Genomic DNA, 23,570 nt, shown 5'->3' with positions numbered 1-23,570 from the left:
CTGAATTGCCTTGTGTACGAATTGTGCTCTATAGGGCAACAATCCAAAAAAGTGCAGTTCCCCTTAATATGGAAACTCACACATATGTTGATTTCAATTTGTGGTATTAAGACACATATCATGACATACAATAATAATGTTTTTCAACAGTAGGAGCCCTTGAGCAAACTGCTTGGACGGTGACTAAAAAATACACACAACAGTAAGTGACTTGACATGCAAAGTTGCAAGACTTTTTTAATTCAATGCAACGTTTCTGAGTGAGTCATTTAGCCAATCTGAGAGCTGCACTTGCAAGAGGCGGGACACCAAGAGGCGACGTTGCTGTTGTTGCAGCCCCACTGCTCCTTCAGATCAGGACAGTTGCTGTACTGGTCACTGTAAGGGCAGGGGTTTGCTAAGAGGGCGATACAGAAATGTTAATTGAATAGCGGGAAGAAAACAAGATAAAATGTGGAGTTTACTGTAAGAGCACAATGGCACAATTTTGTGTTCATCATTTTAGAGCGCAGGCTGCTGCTACTTACTGCACAATTTGTTCTCACAGGCATTGGGGCAGTCAGCGCAGGTGGGTCCTGACTTGTAGGGACGAGCCAACTGGTAATTTCCACTAAAATGTAGGTCAGGACATCAAATATTTACTGCATAAAAAGTCACTCTCTCGCTATCAGCTCAAACATGTAACAGATATGCAGCAGTTGCTATTTCATGACTATAAGCAGACAGTTTGTACTTGTACCTGTTTATTTTAGGACTTGATGGTTCTGATGCGTATAAAGTAGAGATGTCCGATAATGTCTTTTTTGCCGATATTCCGATATTGTCCAACTCTTAATTACCGATTCCGATATCAACCGATACCGATATATACAGTCGTGGAATTAACCCATTATTATGCCTAATTTTGTTGTGATGCCCCGCTGGATGCATTAAACAATGTAACTTTACCATGAATTGATTAACGTGGACCCCGACTTAAACAAGTTGAAAAACTTATTCGGGTGTTACCATTTAGTGGTCACTTGTACGGGATATGTACTGTACTGTGCAATCTACTAATACAAGTTTCAATCAATCAATCAAAAACAAGGTTTTCCAAAATAAGAGAACAACTTCAACTCCAGTTATGGAAAAAAAAAGTGCCAACATGGCACTGCCATATTTATTATTGAAGTCACAAAGTGCATTATTTTTTTTAACATGCCTCAAAACAGCAGCTTGGAATTTGGGACATGCTCTCCCTGAGATAATCCTAATACCCACTACAACTATGGGAATTACTATACTTTGACTTTCACAAAGTGCATTATTTTTTTTATTTTTTTTAAACATGCCTCAAAACAACAGCTACAAAAACAATGAAGGCACACAGCTTCAGTCCAGAGTATACTAGAGCATACTTGCCAACCTTGAGACCTCTGATTTCAGGGGGGGTTGAGCTGTGTGTGTGGGGGGGGAGGTTGTGGTAGCGGGGGTGTATAATGTAGCGTCCCGGAAGAGTTAGTCTTGCAAGGGGTTCTGGGTATTTGTTCTGTTGTGTTTATGTTGTGTTAAGGTGCGTATGTTCTCCCGAAATGCGTTTGTCATTCTTGTTTGGTGTGGGTTCACAGTGTGGCGCATATTTGTAACAGTGTTAAAGTTGTTTATACGGCCACCCTCAGTGTGACCTGTATGGCTGTTGATCAAGTATGCCTTGCATTCACTTGTGTGTGTGTAAAAGCTGCATATATTATGTGACTGGGCCGGCACACAATGGCAGGTTTATTAGCGCTCTGTACTTCTCCCTACGTCCGTGTACACAGCGGCGTTTTAAAAAGTCAGAAATTTGACTTTTTGAAACCGATACCGATAACTTTGAAACCAATACCGATAAATTCCAATATTACATTGTATTATTATTATTATCGGACATCTCTAATATAAAGTATTGCATACAAGGGAAATGGTCTCAACAATATTTGGGTTTTATTACATGCCCTATCATGATGTTACATAATACTCATTGGAATCTAATCATATTTAGTTGTACTTACGGTGGGCAATAGTGGCAGACGTAGAAGTACTTGTAGCGGGAGTTGGGGCAGTAGGCCATAGCACAGCCAATCAGGTTAGACCTGTACCAAACAATCTGGGTATGGGGGAAATATAACGTTTGATTTTGAATGATGATAGTTGACATGAATATTATCATACCTGCGTGAAGTGTCCAACAACTCCTCCGTTGACCGATCCCATTCCATAGCGCCAATCCTTCACCTCATCATACCATGACTGGATAGCGTTGCTCCAGCTGTTCTTGTAGCTGGCCATGTACAGGTTCTCCCCACAGCCGCTAGCTACAGCACAAAACATTTTTTTACTTCTTTTTCCCACCTGCATGACAGCTGTTAAATTGCCTGTACAGTTACTATAGCATACCTGCCAACTACTCCGGTTTTCCCGTAATTTGTACGGTTTTCATCAACCTATTCCGGGTTACGGTTGCAGTGATAAAAAATACGGTTTTTCATTAATTAAAAAAAAAAAAAAGGGTGAAAACTACGCGAATTGCACCTTGTGCAGACAAGATTTTTCGATCGGACACGGAGGAATTAGCGATGTAAAAGACCACGTTGGTACAAAAAAACACAAGTCTAATGCCGTTGCTAGCGATACAAGTGGAAAACTTTCAACGTTTTTCGTCGCCCAAACAGATTCTTTGGATGTGATAAATGCCGAAGTTTTATTTACGGAGGCAATAATTGAGCATGGACTTCCAATCGCACTGGCTGATCACATGGGACAGTTAAATGTTTGTAATGCAACCTTTAAAAATCATTACGCGGTGATCGCGGTCCCAAAAATAAACTTTTCTTGCATGATAATGTCCAGAAAAATTCGCTTTATATTACTATAGAGTCCTTTTAACGAATGAGTTTGATGGTTTATCACAAACCTTAAATGAAAGAAGTCCTTTGTTCTCCTGCAGCATGCATGCACTTTGGCCTTGCTTCGTGTTTGGTGCGCAATCCTGTCGGCTGTATTTCACAGCACGACATACTGTTAAAAGTGTTTATACTATTTATGCTTTCAAGTCCAAGTTGAAGAAATCTTGTTAAATGTTGACAGCATAACTACCAAAATACAGAAGTATGTTCTTAATATTTTTGCAGTGCTATTTCTGTTGAAAAGTTCAAATGATTACATTAGAGATGTGATGTGCCACTTTTCAAGTGTCTGATGGCTTAAATTAATTTGCATTAATTTTTCATATTTTGAATTCTTTTGAAAGGCTTACAAAAAAACTACATTTGAATTGTAATTCCATGCTATTGACAGGACTATTAATTTTAATGAAGTTAGCTTACCATGTTTACAGTATGATAATTGTGATAGAAATGTGAATTTTAGGCACAGAATATTTTTTACAATTGAACAAGGCAGTAGATTATACAAGCTTGGACAGAAAGTTAATAATGACACCAATTTTTTTTTTAATGGAATTGTTTAGTACTGTTTTACCATTTGTTTACTGTAAAAAGTGTTTATACTGTTTATACTTTCAATTAACAAATTGAAGTCTTGTGAAAGGTTGACAGGATAACTGGCATTGACTGTCAAAATAATTTCAAACTATTGAAGTTAGCTTATAGAATAAACATGCCAATCAACCCATATGATTTTTGCTGTAATATTTTTGTTTTGAAAAGTCACTGTGACTGATAGAAAAGTGATGGTTTTAGCAACATTTTAACCTGTCTGAATGCTAATAATCATTTTGCGTCGGGGGGCGAAGCCCTGAACCCTCCACCAGGACTTTGTCCTGGACCTACCGGGGCCTGCGGCCCTTGGACCCTGGCTAGTAGGTTTTTCTGATTTCAAAAGTTGGCAGGTATGCTATAGTTTTTTTTGCAGGTAGTAGTTTGACCCTGGAACTGAACATTTCTACTGCCATTATTTCCTTTGAGAGAATTAGTTTCCAAAGGTGCGACTAATGGATTTTATTTGACCGTTAAGAGCTTTCACTTTTTAGGTTTTGTCTAAAAAAAGCGACTTACTGCTGATCTCTCTTGCGCTGGCCGGGCTGTGGTTCATGGAGCAGGTGTTGGCCCACTTCTGAGCGTTGGCTGCAGCTTCTCTGCTCCAACTCTGTGGACGAGCCACAGGTTCACTTTACAATTGGAACAATTCTAAAGCATTTCTTAATCATAATTTTTAGTACCATTTTGAGCATGTTGCTGGCAGAGGGCTTCACACCTCTCCTCAGGGCGTTGTGCTTGTTCACAATCTCAGTCTGTTCCGAGGGCGAGGCCAGGACACTTTCTGACATCACAGCAGAACAAAGTTATTTAAGTTGGGAATGTGTGTGAATAAAGTTATGGAAGATCAGTGATAACTGTACTCACCCTCCTTCAGGTCGGTCAATCATGGGAGAGGAAACACAGTACACATTTTCACAAATTTGCTGACATTGATTTTTGAACCATGTTTAATTGTACTTACAGCCAACAACTCCACATCATTCTCCGAGTTGGCCGACACCTGCAGGGCGGCACAAAGGCCCAAAGCGCACAGGAAGGGGAAGAGGAACGAGTTCATCGCTAGATTCCGGACTCACAACTTCTAGGGGAACACAGGTAGGTTTTTATATACACGGGACCATGTTGCTGCGTGGGATTTAACACATAGACTCAAGGGCATCTCTAATACATTAAAGATAAACTTTTTCCCAGTGGAGCACCTGTGTAAAGACCTTGATACGGTTTGTAAACTCTTTTTATTTCTCACGATGGTGCTAAAAATAGCTCCAAGACTAGGACATTTTAGCACTTCCAGGTAAAAAAACAAAGTTAATTCTAGAAAAATTCAATTTCCCTTGTGGATCATAATAATAATAATAATAATAATAATAATAGATTTGGCCCTGCGATGAGGTGGCGACTTGTCCAGGGTGTACCCCGCCTTCTGCCCGATTGTAGCTGAGATAGGCTCCAGCGCCCCCCGCGACCCCAAAGGGAAAAAGCGGTAGAAAATGGATGGATGGAATAATAATAGATTTTATTTGTAAAAAGCACTTTATATTGAGTAAACAATCTCAAAGTGCTACAGTGTATTAAAAAAATAAAAAAGATAATAAAGAAATAAATAAAAATAAAAACTAGAACAGCCAAATAGCTATAACTAGTATGCATAAAGTTTGTCTAAGTCTAAAAAGCACACTGCAAAAACTGAAATCTAAGTAAGATTAAATATCTCAAATAAGGGTGATATTTGCTTATTTTCTGTCTGATAAGATAATTCTTCTCCCTAAGTAGATTTTATGTTAGAGTATTTTATTTGTTTTAAGCGTTTTGGTCCTAAATGATCTCAGTAAGATATTGCAGCTTGTTGCTGAGATTTTATGACCTATATTGCTTGAAACTAGAATATCAAACTACTTTTTTAAAGTAATAATTTCTTACTTCAAGCATGAAAAAATCATGATGCCGAGCGCATATCATTATGTGAAGATAATGGCACTAGCATTTACTTAATTTAAGAATATTGTTCCACATTTTGAGCAAAAAGGTCTTCTTTTTTTTCTACCAAGAAAAGTGCACTTGTTATTAGTGAGAATATACTTATTTTAAGGTATTTTTGGGTTCATTCAGGTTAGCTAGTTTTACTTGTTTTGAAAAGTCTTGACAAGCCGAATTTTCTTGTTCTATTGGCAGATAATTTTGCTTAATTCAAATAAAATACCCCTCATTTTTGTATTTTTTTGTTCTTGTTTTTGAACACTGACTTTTTGCAGTGCAGTTAGTACTAACATGGACAAAATGCAGTGGACCATGGGTGAATAAAAACAAATAACAATGCCCAGATGCAAACAGCTGGCTTATGAACCCTTCCAACGCCCTCAGCTGAGATAAAATTGTGCCTGCCATCCCAAACAGGAAGGGGAGCTTCAGAAAATAAAACGTGCCGAACAAAGACCCGACAACAAGTCAAACTGTTATGGAGAATCATGACACGGGTATGATAAATGTTAAAACTCAGTCATGCTATCTTTTATTGTTGCTAAACTAAAAGCAAAAGAGGCATGATAGATTTCACCAGCAGGGGGTGCAAGTGTTGAAGGCCCAACTGCCTAAACGGGTTGCTGAAGGAATCTAAACAGCAACTTAAATAATTTTTGGCTCTGGAAATTTTGAAATATTAAGTTATGTTATGTGTCCAACACAGTCCTTCTCAAATAGTGGGGCGGGAGGTATAGTTATAACCAGGGCCGGCCCGTGGCATAGGCCGTATAGGCAAATGCTAAGGGCGCCGTCCATCAGGGGGCGCCACGCCATTGCCACAAATGTTGGAGAAAAAGAAAAAAGAAAAAAGTTGGTACTCCATCCATCCATTTTCTACCGCTTATTCCCTTTGGGGTCGCGGGGGGCGCTGGAGCCTATCTCAGCTACAATCGGGCGGAAGGCGGGGTACACCCTGGACAAGTCGCCAACTCATCGCAGGGCCAACACAGATAGACAGACAACATTCACACTCACATACTATTATTTCTAAATACAAAAAATAATCCCACGTTAATTAAAATGCAAAGTAAAGCCTATTTAATAGAAATATTATTTGTTACAACATTACGGCCCCCCGCATGGTGCGCCCCCTCCCTTCCCGTATCATGACTCTTTTTGGACGTGACCACATCAAAAAATCAACACAAGATGTCAAAACGGCCAAAACTGTCAGGTGCCCAGGGAAGAAAAAAGAGAAAAGAAGAGGAGGAGAAACGAGAAAAGACAAGAGGTAGCAGGTAGGTAACGTTAGCCTACATGAAATTATTTGTCTGTTACAGAATGTGATAGTAACCTGGCTTTTTAGCATTAATAATAATAATAATAACTGGGATTTATCTAGCGCTTTTCTAAGTACCCAAAGTCGCTTTACATGTAGAACCCATCAATCATTCACACCTGGTGATGGTAAGCTACTTTCATAGCCTCAGCTGCCCTGGGGTAGACTGACGGAAGCGTGGCTGCAATTTGCGCCAACGGCCCCTCCGACCACCACCTATCATTCATCATTCAATTCACCGGTGTGAGTGGCACCGGGGGCAAAGGGTGAAGTGTCCCGCCCAAGGACACAACGGCAGCGTTTTTTTTTTTTTTTTTGGATGGTAAGAGACGGGGAGCGAACCTGCAACCCTCAGGTTTCTGGCACAGTTGCTCTACCCACTAAGCTAATGTTACATGATTCGGCAATTGCTAATCAATAAATAGCTAGTTCTGTTTTAACGTCGGGTTAATATTGTGGAGGGGGCTAAATTGTTATGGAAAATAATAATGTAACGTTAGGTAATTACAGTACTCCCACCTTACATTCCTCAGGGACATTTGTATTAGATCTTTTAAGCAGGTGTTTTTGTTTACATTGTTATTGCCTTCTGGTTAGCTAATGTTTGCCCTGCAGGTAATAGTCACTTTTCCACCCCTTTGTATATTAGGTATAGTTGTAAGTAAAAAAAAAAAGGTCAAAGACAAAGCTATTCGGTTTCTTGTGAGTATATACACTTCACTGCCGATGTGGGGGGGCGCCACCTAAAATCTTGCCTAGGGCGCCAGATTGGTTAGGGCCGGGCCTGGTTATAACAATTTTATAGACAAACTTTACTATTTATTATTATATTATTACCCGCAACAAGTACTGGTGAAAAGGAACTGGGAGGTGTTTCCCATGGCTGGAGAAGTTAGCTGGTCACTATGTGTGCATTAACATATAAGTAAGCTCAGAATGCTTTTGCGTGTTGATGTTCTCACATTTCATGACAGAGGTTATATTTTTCCAACCTTTTAATCCTACTTCTTCAAACGCACATCTGTGTTGTCACTGTATTAAAACACCGTTAGACATAGTTACATATTGTGTCTTAAAAAAAAACAAAAAAAAAACAAACCGGTTACTTCCTGGATTTTCCCTGTTGTAGTGTTTACCTGCCCTGTTTAAAAGCACCTGGAGCGTGAGCCAAAAGAGGCAGGTAGGGGCTTCCTTCATCCATTGTTCTCCAAAGCAGGATGTTCTAAATTCTCAATAAGTGAAGGGCAGCTTCTGTTCCCTTTCCTCATCCGTTGCGTTCCTATTCGCCGTGGCAGTGTCACGTAGATTCAAAGATGATTTGATCTACTTTCCACAATATTTGATCTACTTTGTTCCATATGCTCCACGATGCTGATTTAAGGCGAGTTAGTTCTACGGTTTGTTGATTATCGGTATGAATTTAAAACTTACTGTACAGTATATGTGGGTCTTTTAACATTAAATGTGTCACTTTTTTGTTGCTACTGTGAAAAGGCTATTATCTATACAAAGCGTGTCTTAAGTGCGGCTCACAGCTAATTTTTTAACTGGCCTACGGAACGTTCTAAAAATACTCTTACTTAAAAAACATTAAAAGTGTAAAAAAAGAGCAGCTGTAATGTAAAGACAAAACTTTTTTTTTTTAACATTAAATTTGTTTTTAAAAATTAAACTGTCAAAATAGACACCTTTCAGAATGCATCCCTCAGTGGAAAAAGTTATTCTATATTCTCCTATAAATGTACTTCCACTAATTTAATGAAAAAACACACATCATGCAGCAATACAACCGAAAATGTAACTAGAACAGTGAAAGGCTCGAAAGCTGTGTTTAGTTTGTTATAATTATTTGTTCTATGTTCTATGATGGTCACTTGCAGTCTCTTTCAAAAGTGTCACCTGTGTGTCACTTAACAGGTGTACTTACAGCTCTGCCATCCCGACAGACCTGACAAATTCAGTTTGGTCGATTATTGTGAATTATTAAAATTATTATTATGAATAATATGATAAATTACGGTAATACTGCATGGGAAAATGCTGTGTATTGTTAATTATTTATTGTTTATTATTTAAATAGGATTTGTAGTATTTTACACTAAATACCACCCAACTACCTCATACCTTTGACATAACATATACAAACCCCTTTTCCATATGAGTTGGGAAATTGTGTTTGATGTAAATATAAACGGAATACAATGATTTGCAAATCATTTTCAACCCATATTCAATTGAATATGCTACAAAGACAACATATTTGATGTTCAAACTGATAACGTTGTTTTTTTTTGCAAATAATCATTAACTTTAGAATTTGATGCCAGCAACACGTGACAAAGAAGTTGGGAAAGGTGGCAATAAATACTGATAAAGTTGAGGAATGCTCATCAAACACTTATTTGGAACATCCCACAGGTGAACAGGCACATTGGGAACAGGTGGGTGCCATGATTTGGTATAAAAGTAGATTCCATTAAATGCTCAGTCATTCACAAACAAGGATGGGGCGAGGGTCACCACTTTGTCAACAAATGCGTGAGCAAATTGTTGAACAGTTTAAGAAAAACCTTTCTCCACCAGCTATTGCAAGGAATTTAGGGATTTCACCATCTACGGTCCGTAATATCATCAAAGGGTTCAGAGAATCTGGAGAAATCACTGCACGTAAGCAGCTAAGCCCGTGACCTTCGATCCCTCAGGCTGTGCTGCATCAACAAGCGACATCAGTGTTAAGGATATCACCACATGGGTTTAGGAACACTTCAGAAACCCACTGTCAGTAACGACAGTTGGTCGCTACATCTGTAAGTGCAAGTTAAAACTCTCCTATGCGAGGCGAAAACCGTTTATCAACAACACCCAGAAACGCCGTCGGCATCGCTGGGCTTGAGCTCATCTAAGATGGACTGATACAAAGTGGAAAAGTGTTCTGTGGTCTGACGAGTCCACATTTCAAATTGTTCTTGCTGTGGACTTTTCATATACAAACCCTGTTTCCATATGAGTTGGGAAATTGTGTTAGATGTAAATATAAACGGAATACAATGATTTGCAAATCATTTTCAACCCATATTCAGTTGAATATGCTACAAAGACAACATATTTGATGTTCAAACTGATAAACTTGGGAACAGGTGGGTGCCATGATTGGGTATAAAAGTAGATTCCATGAAATGCTCAGTCATTCACAAACAAGGATGGGGCGAGGGTCACCACTTTGTCAACAAATGCGTGAGCAAATTGTTGAACAGTTTAAGAAAAAACTTTCTCAACCAGCTATTGCAAGGAATTTAGGGATTTCACCATCTACGGTCCGTAATATCATCAAAGGGTTCAGAGAATCTGGAGAAAATCACTGCACATAAGCAGCTAAGCCCGTGACCTTCGATCTCTCAGGCTGTACTGCATCAACAAGCGACATTAGTGTGTAAAGGATATCACCACATAGGCTCAGGAACACTTCAGAAAACAAAGTTGTACATCAAGCAAGAATGGGAAAGAATTCCACCTGAGAAGCTTAAAAAATGTGTCTCCTCAGTTCCCAAACGTTTACTGAGTGTTGTTAAAAGGAAAGGCCATGTAACACAGTGGTGAACATGCCCTTTCCCAACTACTTTGGTCCGTGTTGCAGCCATGAAATTCTAAGTTAATTATTATTTGCAAAAAAAAAATAAAGTTTATGAGTTTGAACATCAAATATCTTGTCTTTGTAGTGCATTCAATTGAATATGGGTTGAAAATGATTTGCAAATCATTGTATTCCGTTTATATTTACATCTAACACAATTTCCCAACTCATATGGAAAAGGGGTTTGTATATGTTATGTCAAAGGTATGAGGTAGTTGGGTGGTATTTAGTGTAAAATACTACACATCCTATTTAAATAATAAACAATAAATAATTAACAATACACAGCATGTCCCCATGCAGATGACATGGCACCCCAAACCATCACCCAACCATGCAAATGTTGCATTTTCTTTGGAAATCGAGGTCCCAGAGTCTGGAGGAAGACAGGAGAGGCACAGGATCCACGTTGCCTGAAGTCTAGTGTAAAGTTTCCACCATCAGTGATGGTTTGGGGTGCCATGTCATCTGCTGGTGTCGGTCCACTCTGTTTCCTGAGATCCAGGGTCAACGCAGCCGTCTACCAGCAAGTTTTAGAGCACTTCATGCTTCCTGCTGCTGACCTGCTCTATGGAGATGGAGATTTCAAGTTCCAACAGGACTTGGCGCCTGCACACAGCGCAAAATCTACCCGTGCCTGGTTTACGGACCATGGTATTTCTGTTCTAAATTGGCCCGCCAACTCCCCTGACCTTAGCCCCATAGAAAATCTGTGGGGTATTGTGAAAAGGAAGATGCAGAATGCCAGACCCAAAAACGCAGAAGAGTTGAAGGCCACTATCAGAGCAACCTGGGCTCTCATAACACCTGAGCAGTGCCAGAAACTCATCGACTCCATGCCACGCCGCATTAACGCAGTAATTGAGGCAAAAGGAGCTCCAACCAAGTATTGAGTATTGTACATGCTCATATTTTTCATTTTCATACTTTTCAGTTGGCCAACATTTCTAAAAATCCCTTTTTTGTATTAGCCTTAAGTAATATTCTAATTTTGTGACACACGGAATTTTGGATTTTCATTTGTTGCCACTTCAAATCATCAAAATTAAATGAAATAAACATTTGAATGCATCAGTCTGTGTGCAATGAATAAATATAATGTACAAGTTACACCTTTTGAATGCAATTACTGAAATAAATCAAGTTTTTCAAAATATTCTAATTTACTGGCTTTTACCTGTGTGTGTGTGTGTGTGTGTGTGTGTGTGTGTGTGTATATATATATATATATATATATATATATATATATATATATATACACACACACATATATATATATACACATATATGTATATATATATATACATACATTGATATATACAGTATATAATTTATATTTATTTATTTTGCCGTTTTTGTTTACATGTTAAAGGTGTTTTAATGAATATACATGCATGTTTAACATATAGATTACTTTCTTTCATGAAGACAAGAATATAAGTTGGTGTATTACCTGATTCTGATGACTTGCATTGATTGTAATCAGACAGTAGTGCCGAAAACGTCCTTGTTTTCAAATGGAGGAGAAAAAATGTTCCTCCTTCTGTCTAACACCACATGAAAGTGGTTGGTTTTTGGCATCTTATTTGTCCAGCTTCCATATTCGTTTTTATACACTTTACAAGAAATACATTGGCGGCAAACTCCGTAGCTTGTTAGCTTGTTTGCGCTGGCTTTCGGAGACTCTTATTTTGAAAGCGCAGGCGCCATGGAGCGGCACATTTATTGTGAAGACAGGAACTGTGCAGTCAGTCTTTAGGCTTTTGACAGGATGTACGGTTGAAATAAAAAAAGGGTCTTTTTTCCTTCACACTTTTGATTGATTGATTGGAACTTTTATTATTAGATTGCACAGTACAGTACATATTCCGTACAATTGACCACTAAATGGTAACACCCGAATAAGTTTTTCAACTTGTTTAAATCAGGTCATGTGACCCCTGGCTCTGTTTGATTGGTCCAACGTCACCAGTGACTGCATCTGATTGGTGGAAAGGAGTGAACGTCACCAGTGACTGTATTTGTTGAAACGCAGGCACTTTGAAGGTCTGTCTGACAGACCAAAACAAACAAAGCGTGCATTAACAGATCGATAAAAATTAGTAGCGAGTAGCGAGCTGAATGTAGATAAAATTAGCGGAGTAAAAGTAGCGTTTCTTCTCTATAAATATACTCAAGTAAAAGTATGTTGCATTAAAACTACTCTTAGAAGTACAATTTATCCCAAAAGTTACTCAAGTAGATGTAACGGAGTAAATGTAGCACGTTACTACCCACCTCTGCATGTGAATAATGCTGTATAATCAGTGTTGGGACTAACGCGTTACAAAGTAACTAGTAGTCTAACGCGTTATTTTTTATATTCAGAAATTCAGTTACCGTTACTACATGGTGCGTTACTGCGTTATTTTACGTCATTTCTTATGTAGTATCGGCTACAAACAGAAGATCTGAGTGTGTTTTATTGGAGAGTTGCAGTGTCGTCCTTCTGGTTCTTCCTGTGTCACAACTGGGACAAGAGAAGAGGCGCTGTGTGTGTGCGTCTGGGTGTGGGTGTGTGTCTGTGTTTACTAACAAGACATCATGGTGGAGCTGAAGCCCAGTTTCTTAACATGGAGATATTCTAGACTGACCATGCGTCCTCTTTTCCCCGCACATGTCTTCTTTTGCGGGGCTGTCCGGGCGGAGTTTCTTAAATGCCTCAAATGTCCGGCAGGGTTGCGTGTATTTTCAATGTACGTTCAGGGTTAAGAAGGGGTTAAAAACAAAACAAATTGTGCGCACGCAGCAGCATTCGTGAGGGAGGGACGGAGAGAGCGAGGGAGTGGATTGATTGATTGAGACTTTTATTAGTAGATTGCACAGTACAGTACATATTCCGTACAATTGACCACTAAATGGTAACACCCCAATAAGTTTTTCAACTTGTTTAAGTCGGGGTCCACGTTAATCAAGTTGTTTCAAACTGTCATTGCTCAAAACATAATATTGAATCAAAATCAATGTTATTATGAATTATTGACCTATCCAAGGTTCCCATTACTTCACACTAAATATTCCACTTTGAAAACTATTTTTGTTGGAAGATTTTGCATATTTTGTGTGTTTGCCATTAAAAACATAGTTTTGTTTGACAAAAAAAGGGCAGAAAACAAACAAACAAAAAAACAACATTAAAAAAAACTAAAACATTTTGAAATGAGGGATAGATGTGAAGTTGATGTAGACTCCAGAGATTTAAGCGTTAAATATAAAATGTATGTATGCCCTGGCACACCATTATCATCATTTCATGACCCAAGCAAAACCCTTTTTACACTTTTATACTGAAATAAATACAACTTATTAAATAAAAACAGCAGTGGTAAAGTTTAGATCCATGAAGGAAAGAAGAAAGTGAATGAATGTTTATAACTGAATACATTTACATATGTGTATACACATTTGTTTTCTTTCTTTATTTTTTTTAATGAATTAAGTAACGTTTATGACAACCTTTTTCCAAAACACAATATAGAATGTGAGATATAACAGGATAATGCGAACGTTTATCTTTTTTTTTTTTTTTCAAAACGCTTACAAAAAAGTGGGACCCCAAAAATGTACTGTAGGACCCCATTTTTATGACTTGAGGTCCCTGGGACCCCATTTTGCAAGTTCCTCGCGCTGATCAACAGATTGTATTATTCTCCAGTGCAATAACAGTACTTAAATGAAGGCTTAAAGGGCATTAATGGGAGCTTTAAAAAAAAGAAGAGAAGAAAAAATGTAACTAAATAGTTACTTTTCACAGTAACGCATTACTCTTTGGTGTAAGTAACTGAGTTAGTAACTGAGTTGCTATTGAAATAAAGTAACTAGTAACTGTAACTAGTTACTGGTTTTCAGTAACTAACCCAACACGGTGTATAATAGACTGTATTTATATTATTCACATGTGAATAATGCTGTATAATAGACTGTATTTATATTATTCACATGTGAATAATGCTGTATAATAGATATATAATATAATATTTATAATATTCACATGTAAAAAATACCCAAGTGTTTATTGTCTATTGTGAGCGAACTGTGGTGCTGAATTTCCCCGGGAGATCAAAAAGTACTTTCTATTCTATTCTAAAAACATCCAAATCCATGGTATGGTAATTTTTTTATTTTTTTTATTTTTTGTCATAAAAAAATACAATCATGTGTGCTTACGGACTGTATCCCTGCAGTCTGTATTGATATATATATATATATATATTGATATATAATGTAGGAACCAGATTATTAATAACAGAAAGAAACAAGCCTTTTGTGTGAATGAGTGTGAATGGGGGAGGGAGGTTTTTTGAGTTAGTGCACTAATTGTAAGTGTATCTTGTGTTTTTTATGTTGATTTGATAAAATGTATTTATTTAATTTTATTTATTTATTTATTTTTAAATTTATTGTGCGGCCCGGTACCAATCGATCCACGGACCGGTACCGGGCCGTGGCCCGGTGGTTGGGGACCACTGGCCTAAATAGCATGTTAGCATTGATTAGCTCTGACCAAATATGCCTGATTAGCACTCCACACAAGTCAATAACATCAACAAAGCTCACCTATTGTACATTCACGCACAGCATAAAACATTTGGTGGACAAAATGAGACAAAGAAGAAGTGGCATAAAACACGTCTTTCTGTGGCAGCGTCGGAGAAAGTTGTACATGTAATCAAACAACAATGAGTTCAAGGATCGCTGAAATGAGTAGGACAAAACAGTGCTTGCTAAATAGTCTCTTTAGTGAAGCATGTTTAACATCAACAGTGGGATTTCTAACAATTAGGAAGGTTTGTGTCATGTTTGTTCTCCTACAGAAAATATATTAAAACAAACAAAAAACATTTTTTCTTCATCTTTTTCCATTTTCACACATCTCTGAAAGAGGTCCAGGGAGCCACTCGGGCGGCGCGAAAGAGACGCGGGTTGCTGACCCCCGGCCTACACCCGAGACTGGCCGCCAGTTCATCACAGGACACATGAACAACCCTTTGCCCTCAAATCAGAGAAGTATTCATTTACTCTAACATGATTTTTATTCAGTTCAATGCATTTCTTGTCATTGTCATAGAGTGAATAACACACACACTGCATAGTAACCATGTATCAAAAATGCCTTAGGTGGTGCAATCCTGACCCATGAAACGCGTAAACACAAAGGGTGCCACGAACGATGCACAAAATTCACAGTCTGGTATGGATCGGTACTTGAGCGGCGCGGTTCGATACATTTTTTCAATACCAAAAAAAGGGAAATGTGCATGCCTTTTTTTTAACTCGTAGTTTATTGAAATTGTCGTTGTCCACGACAGAAAACGGTCGGCAAGGCGAGTTTTCTTACAGAGCACAGTTCGTACACAAGGCAATTCAAAAGTGCTTGACAGACCATTACGGTTACAATGGGAGACAGGTCTGGACTACAGGCAGGCCAGTCTAGTACCCGCACTCTTTTACTACGAAGCCACGCTGTTGTAACACGTGCAGAATGTGGCTTGGCGATGTCTTACTGAAATAAGCAGGGGCGGCCATGAAAAAGACGTCGCTTGGATGGCAACATACGTTGCTACAAAACCTGCATTAATGGTGCCTTCACAAATGTGTAAGTTACCCATGCCTTGGGCACTAATACACCCTCATCGCTGGGTTTTGAACTTTGCGCCTATAACAATCCGGATGGTTCTTTTCCTCCTTGGACCGTAGGACACGACGTCCACAATTTGCAAAAACAATTTGAAATGTAGACTCGTCAGACCACAGAACACTTTTCCAGTTGGCATCAGTCCATCTTAGATTAGCTCGGGCCCAGCGAAGCCGGTGACATTTCTGGGTGTTGTTGATAAATGGCTTTCGCTTTGCATTGTTGAGTTTTAACTTGCATTTACAGATGTAGCGACGAACTGTAGTTATGGACAGTGGTTTTCTGAAGTGTTCCTGAGCCCATGTGGTGATATCCTTTACACACTGATGTCGCTTTTTGATGCAGTGTACCAACACAAATACAACTTTGAAACTACATGCTTTCTGAGAAGATTACCGTAGTAACTATTATATTCAAGATTCAAGATTGTTTATTGTCATATGCACAGTTAAACAGACAGTTTGCCGTACAATGAAAATCTTACTTTGCTAGTCCACCATTCAACAAGTCACACGGTACTTAGCTAAAAATAAAAAATAAAAATAAAAATGTATATACAAGGCACAGTAAGTAACATAACATTGCACATTCTGATTGACAGTCAACAGTATAAATATGGGGGTGACCTTGGGTCACAGCAGCAGTTAAATATATATAATAAATATAAATATATGCTGTATATCATGCAAAAGCGCAGATATATATAATAAATATAAATAAAGCGCAGATTCCAACCATTGAGTCCATCTTAGATTAGCTCGGGCTGAGCAAAGCCGGCGGCGTTTTTGGGTGTTGTTGCATTTATCAACAACACCCAGAAACGCATAATTTTGAGGACGAAAATGAATTCATACCATTTTAGAATAAGGCTGTAACATAGCAAAATGTGGCAAAAAGTGAAGCGCTGTGAATACTTTCCGGATGCACTGCAAAAAGTCAGTGTTCAAAAATAAGAAAAAACAAAACAAAAATGAGGGGTATTTTATTTGAACTAAGCAAAATTATCTGCCAATAGAACAAGAAAATTCAGCTTGTCAAGACTTTCCAAAACAAGTAAAATTAGCTAACCTCAATGAACCCAAAAAAACCCCTAAAATAAGTATATTCTCACTAATAACAAGTGCACTCTTCTTGGTAGAAAAAAAGAGACCTTTTTGCTCAATATGTTGAAAAATATTCTTAAATGAAGTAAATGCTAGTGCCATTATCTTGACATAATGATATGCGCTCGGCATCAGGAATTTTTTTTTTCATGCTTAAAGTATGAAATGATTACTTTAAAAAAGTAGTTTTATACTTGTGAGTGTTGATGACACAGCTTTGCAACACTTGATATTCTAGTTTCAAGCATGTTTTACTCAATATAGGTCATCAAATCTCAGCAACAAGCTGTAATATCTTACTGAGATCATCATACCTGCCAACTACTCCGGTTTTCCCGTAATTAGTACGGTTTTCATCAACCTATTCCGGGTTACGGTTGCAGTGATTAAAAAATACGGTTTTTCATTAATTAAATATATATATTTTTTTTTAAGTTTTATTCACGAAATCGCGTAACAACAATGACAATCGACACTGCTTCCCGTAACTTCCTATCGAGCCATTCCGAATGCCGTGCGAGAGGCTATTTATAGCACCGCTGCCAAGCACGAGGCACCTGTTGCCCATTGTTTCCAAACGAGCGAACGATCATGGAATCAACCGGAGAAAAATCGCAAACGAGTCTTAAACCGAAAAGAAAACTGCAGTCATTCCGTGAAGAATATTCAAAAGCCTATCCGGGAATAATTATCCGTTCCAAAAAGGGTGAAAACTACGCGAATTGCACCTTGTGCAGACAAGATTTTTCGATCGGACGCGGAGGAATTAGCGATGTAAAAGACCACGTTGGGACAAAAAAACACAAGTCTAATGCCGTTTCTAAATTTGGATTTTAGCCACAAAAAGGTAATGACACCAATGTTATCTATTGGAATTGTTTAGTACTGTTATACTGTTAAAAGTGTTTATACTATTTATGCTTTCAAGTCCAAGTTGAAGAAATCTTGTTAAATGTTGACAGCATAACTACCAAAATACAGAAGTATGTCCTTAATATTTTTGCAGTGCTATTTCTGTTGAAAAGTTCAAATGATTACATTAGAGATGTGATGTGCTACTTTTCAAGTGTCTGATGGCTTAAATTAATTTTCATTCATTTTTCATATTTTTTCATATATTTTCTTTTGAAAGGCTTACAAAAAAACTACATTTGAATTGTAATTCCATGCTATTGACAGGACTATTAATTTTAATGAAGTTAGCTTACCATGTTTACAGTATGATAATTGTGATAGAAATGTGAATTTTAGGCACAGAATATTTTTTACAATTGAACAAGGCAGTAGATTATACAAGCTTGGACAGAAAGTTAATAATGACACCAATTTTTTTTTAAATGGAATTGTTTAGTACTGTTTTACCATTTGTTTACTGTAAAAAGTGTTTATACTGTTTATACTTTCAATTAACACATTGAAGTCTTGTGAAAGGTTGACAGGATAACTGGCATTAACTGTCAAAATAATTTCAAACTATTGAAGTTAGCTTACAGAATAAACATGTCAATCAACCCATATGATTTTTGCTGTAATATTTTTGTTTTGAAAAGTCACTGTGACTGATAGAAAAGTGATGGTTTTAGCAACATTTTAACCTGTCTGAATGCTAATAATCATTTTGCGTCGGGGGGCGAAGGAACCCCCCACCAGGACTTTGTCCTGGACCTACCGGGGCCTGCGGCCCCTGGACAATGGCTACTAGGTTTTTCTGATTTCAAAAGTTGGCAGGTATGGATCATTTAGGAGCAAAACCCTTAAAACAAGTAAACCACTCTAACATAAAATCTGCTTTGTGAGAAGAATGATCTTATCAGACAGAAAATAAGATAAATTCCAGATTAGTTTGCTAAGTATACAAATGAGCTGAAATTTTTGTATGAAAAAAACTGCTGTTCTAAATGTGTCCACTAGATGTTGCAAGAGCAATTATTTGTATCTTTGTAGATGATGCTACATATGTACAAAAAAATAAAACACGTGATGTTAGTGCACCAGTCGAGGAAAATGAGCAAACTACATAAATGACATCCTGTAATTTGATTTTGATATTATTTTTTTATCTTGTTAGATTGAAAATGAACACCAATGAGTTGACTGATGAACATTATCACGTAATTTATTCAGAAAGTAGGAATGACGACAAATAAAGGTAGAACATGTAAGTGTAAGAAAACAGCATGATTTGTACATTTTTGAGAATGTGCTTGTTCTATTTTTAAACAAAGAAAACAATCTGAAGTTGTCTTTATTTTTAAGTTATTTTTTTTGCCGTGATTTTACCAGTCCGGCCCACTTGGGAGTAGATTTTTCTCCATGTGGCCCCCCGATCTAAAATGAGTTTGACACCCCTGGCCTAGATAAATGAGTAAACACCCTCACATATATTGATATAAAGCATTACCGTATTTTCCGGACCATAGGGCACACCGGATCATAAGGAGCACTGCCGATGAATGGTCTATTTTTGATCTTTTTTTTCATATATAAGACGCACCGGATTATAAGGCGCATTAAAGGAGTCATAATATTTAATTTATTTCTAAATGTCAAAGACTTCCTTGTGGTCTACATAACATGTAATGGTGGTTCTTTGCTCAAAATGTTGCATAGATGATCATCTTCAAGTCGCTTCCGGATGCGCCGTTTTGTGGGCGGTCTTATTTACGTGGCTCACCTTCGGCAGCGTCTTCTCCCCCGTCATCTTTGTTGTGAAGTGTCAAAAGATGGCGCTAACTGTTTAAATGACATTCAGACTTTACTTCAATCAATAACGGAGCAGCATCTCCTCATCCGGAAACAACGACACCGGAAATGTGTCCCGTGAAAAACCGTCCGACCAGAACTCTTAATAACTAAAGTTCCTTGGGTGAATAATGGTAACTCACTACACCGGTATGTTTTAGCGCTTTCATGGCGAGTTTACTGACAGAGATAAGTAATAACTTTACACTGCTTTATTTTAGAAATGGCAACATGGATGTCACATAACAAGAAGGTGGAGAAAAAGAAGAAGCTTATCGACAACGGTGTCGGCGCGGACCTGCACGAATTTTCAGGATTTATGCAGATCCCAAATGCAGATCAGCAAGTACCAGAAGGTAAGAAAAGTTGCTTTTGCATAATATTGCGAAACAAAACACCAGAAAATATGTCTTACCTTATACACACAGCATAATAATACTCCTATGTTGAAGCACAGTACAATGCATCAAGCGGTGTGGCTTCATAGCTTACCAACGTCCTACTAAAACATTTTGATAGATTTTTGAGCTCCATGTGTAATGTTCTTTATTTTCAATGGAGCACATACAATGTTGCAGTCTACACGAAATAAAATAAAATAAAATCAATAATGGAGCAGCATCTCCTCATCCGGACACAACCACACCGGAAATGTGTCCCGTGAAAAACCGTCCAACCGGAACTCTAATTGGGTGAATAATGTAAACTCACTACACCGGTATGTTTTAGCGCTTTCATGGCGAGTTTACTGACAGAGATAAGTGAGAACTTGACACTACTTTATATTAGAAATGGCAACAGTGGAGGATGAATGTCCCATAACAAGAAGATAGAGAAAAAGAAGAATTTTTCAGGACTCATGCAGATCCCAAATGCAGATCAGCAGGTACCAGAAGTTAAGAAAAGTTGCATAATATTGCGAAACAAAACGCCAGATAATGTCTTACCTTAGACACACACCATAATAATAGTCGTATGTTTAATGCGCCGACAATCCTTCAAGCGGTGCGGCTTCGTAGCTTACCAAAGTTGTGCTAAAACATTTTGATAGATTTTTGAGCGGCGTGTCTAATGTTCTATAGTTTCAATGGAACATTTAAAATGTTGGTGTTTACTTGAGACCCATCATAGTGCAGGCTACACGTGTCTCTTATGTTTGACTGCCATCTACTGCTCACACTTATCATTATACCATGTACCAAATAAAATAGCCTCGAGGTGGGTAAGCTCAACCAAACGTATTCATTACATTAGGTGCACCGGGTTGTAAGGCGCAGTGAGAAATAAAAAAAAGGATTTTAAATGCGCCTTGTAGTCCGGAAATGACGGTAAACACATTGGCCAAAAAGTGCATTTTGTGTCCTCGCCTCCATCTCTTTTACATTGTTGAAATGTCGGCAAAGTAAATGTGCGTACGTGAAGAACGAAGCTGGAGTGAAGCAGCGCACAATTCAACGTCAAGTTCGGTCTCGATACCTTTCATGTTTACCGTGAAAAAAGGAGGTACGCCAGGTTTTTGTGCATAAGCACGTTTAATACACGAGGCCCCTGCTGAATTGGGATCTGGTCACCCTTAGATGTAGAGCAGTGGGAAAAGCGCACACCTATGAGGGGACTCGAAGTTAAAAAAAAAACAAAAAAACAAAAAAAAACTGGAGGAAGTGTGCCTGCTAACTCTCACATGCTGTGTGATTTGATAATAACATAAAAAAAGTCCACAATCAAATTTCACAGTGTGATGTTCAGTCCAAGGCCGTGCAGTTTGGATCCTATTGAAAGTTAAAATGGACCGAGAGCACCCTCGCATAATGTAGGTGCACGGTGGTAAATTAATATGTACAGTACAGTACAGTATTACCTTTTTAACACTAAATTAAAAAAATTTTTTTTTTGCTAAAATGTCATAAGGGGGGACCCTTACAAAAAATTCAAAAAAACGGACTTGCTTCAGCAGCACAACTCTTGTGCTGTAGTTGTAGGAGATGTCTCAAAACGTCATCAGGAGTCCCGACACAACCCGAAAATGGAAGAAAGTGCATATTTTACGAAAACATTTTTTTGCAAAAATGTCGTAAGGGGGGACCCTTACAAAATATAGAAACTTGCTTCAGCAGCACAATTCTGGTGCTGTAGTTGTAGGAGATGTCTCAAAACGTCATCAGGAGTCCCGACAAAACCTGAAAATGGAAGAAAATGCATATTTTACGGAAAACATTTTTGCTAAAATGTCGTAAGGGGGGACCCTTACAAAAAATTCAAAAAATAGAAACTTGCTTCAGCAGCACTATTCTGGTGCTGTAGTTGTAGATGTCTCAAAACGTCATCAGGAGTCCCGACAAAACCTGAAAATGGAAGAAAATGTGCATATTTTACGAAAAAATATTTTTGCTAAAATGTAAGGGGGGGAACCTTTACAAAAATTAAAAAAAAAATGGACTTGCTTCAGCAGCACAATTCTGGTGCTGTAGTTGTAGGAAATGTCTCAAAACGTCATCAGGAGTCCCAACAAAACCCGAAAATGGAAGAAAATGCATATTTTACGGAAAACATTTTTGCTAAAATGTCGTAAGGGGGGACCATTACAAAAAATTCAAAAAACCGGACTTGCTTCAGCAACACACTTCTGGTGCTGTAGTTGTAGGAGATGTCTCAAAACGTCATCATTAGTCCCGACAAAACCCGAAAATGGAAGAAAATGCATATTTTACGGAAAACATTTTTGCTAAAATGTCGTAAGGGGGGACCCTTACAAAAAATTCAAAAAACCGGACTTGCTTCAGCAGCACAATTCTGGTGCTGTAGTTGTAGGAAATGTCTCAAAACGTCATCAGGAGTCCCAACAAAACCCGAAAATGGAAGAAAATGCATATTTTACGGAAAACATTTTTGCTAAAATGTCGTAAGGGGGGACCATTACAAAAAATTCAAAAAACCGGACTTGCTTCAACATCACAATTCTGGTGCTGTAGTTGTAGGAGATGTCTCAAAACGTCATCAGGAGTCCCAACAAAACCCGAAAATGGAAGAAAATGCATATTTTACGGAAAACATTTTTGCTAAAATGTCGTAAGGGGGGACCCTTACAAAAAATTTAAAAAAACGGACTTGCTTCAGCAGCACAACTCTTGTGCTGTAGTTGTAGGAGATGTCTCAAAATGTCATCAGGAGTCCCGACACAACCCGAAAATGGAAGAAAGTGCATATTTTACGAAAAATTTTTTTTGCAAAAATGTCGTAAGGGGGTACCCTTACAAAAAATTAAAAAAATAGAAACTTGCTTCAGCAGCACAATTCTGGTGCTGTAGTTGTAGGAGATGTCTCAAAACGTCATCAGGAGTCCCAACAAAACCTGAAAATGGAAGAAAATGTGCATATTTTACGAAAAAATATTTTTGCTAAAATGTTGTAAGGGGGGGGAACCTTTACAAAAATTTAAAAAAAAAACGGACTTGCTTCAGCAGCACAATTCTGGTGCTGTAGTTGTAGGAAATGTCTCAAAACGTCATCAGGAGTCCCAACAAAACCCGAAAATGGAAGAAAATGCATATTTTACGGAAAACATTTTTGCTAAAATGTCGTAAGGGGGGACCCTTACAAAAAA

At 38.0% G+C, this 23,570-nt stretch overlaps 1 protein-coding gene and 1 long non-coding RNA gene across 2 annotated transcripts; one reads left to right on the top strand and one right to left on the bottom strand.

Moving 5' to 3' along the window:
* Positions 1-207: 207 nt before the first annotated feature.
* LOC133623700 (serotriflin-like) lies at positions 208-4,338 on the bottom strand. The gene is made up of 6 exons (XM_061987008.2): positions 4,202-4,338; positions 4,038-4,128; positions 2,194-2,336; positions 2,034-2,128; positions 528-610; positions 208-397 (listed from the first exon to the last, which is right to left on the bottom strand). Exons 1-6 carry the CDS (start codon positions 4,307-4,309, stop codon positions 270-272), a joined length of 648 nt encoding a protein of 215 aa, XP_061842992.2. The 5' UTR covers positions 4,310-4,338; the 3' UTR covers positions 208-269.
* Positions 4,123-22,353, top strand: LOC140679849 (uncharacterized). Its single transcript, XR_012051184.1, has 3 exons — positions 4,123-4,616; positions 15,372-15,496; positions 20,191-22,353. It is a non-coding gene; the product is annotated as an uncharacterized lncRNA (long non-coding RNA).
* Positions 22,354-23,570: the final 1,217 nt, after the last annotated feature.

This window comes from Nerophis lumbriciformis, linkage group LG26 (assembly GCF_033978685.3).
Source record: "Nerophis lumbriciformis linkage group LG26, RoL_Nlum_v2.1, whole genome shotgun sequence".
NCBI classification, from domain to species: Eukaryota; Metazoa; Chordata; class Actinopteri; order Syngnathiformes; family Syngnathidae; genus Nerophis; species Nerophis lumbriciformis.
Note: the sequence above shows the minus strand (reverse complement) of the source record. Positions and strands in the feature narration are given on the sequence as shown.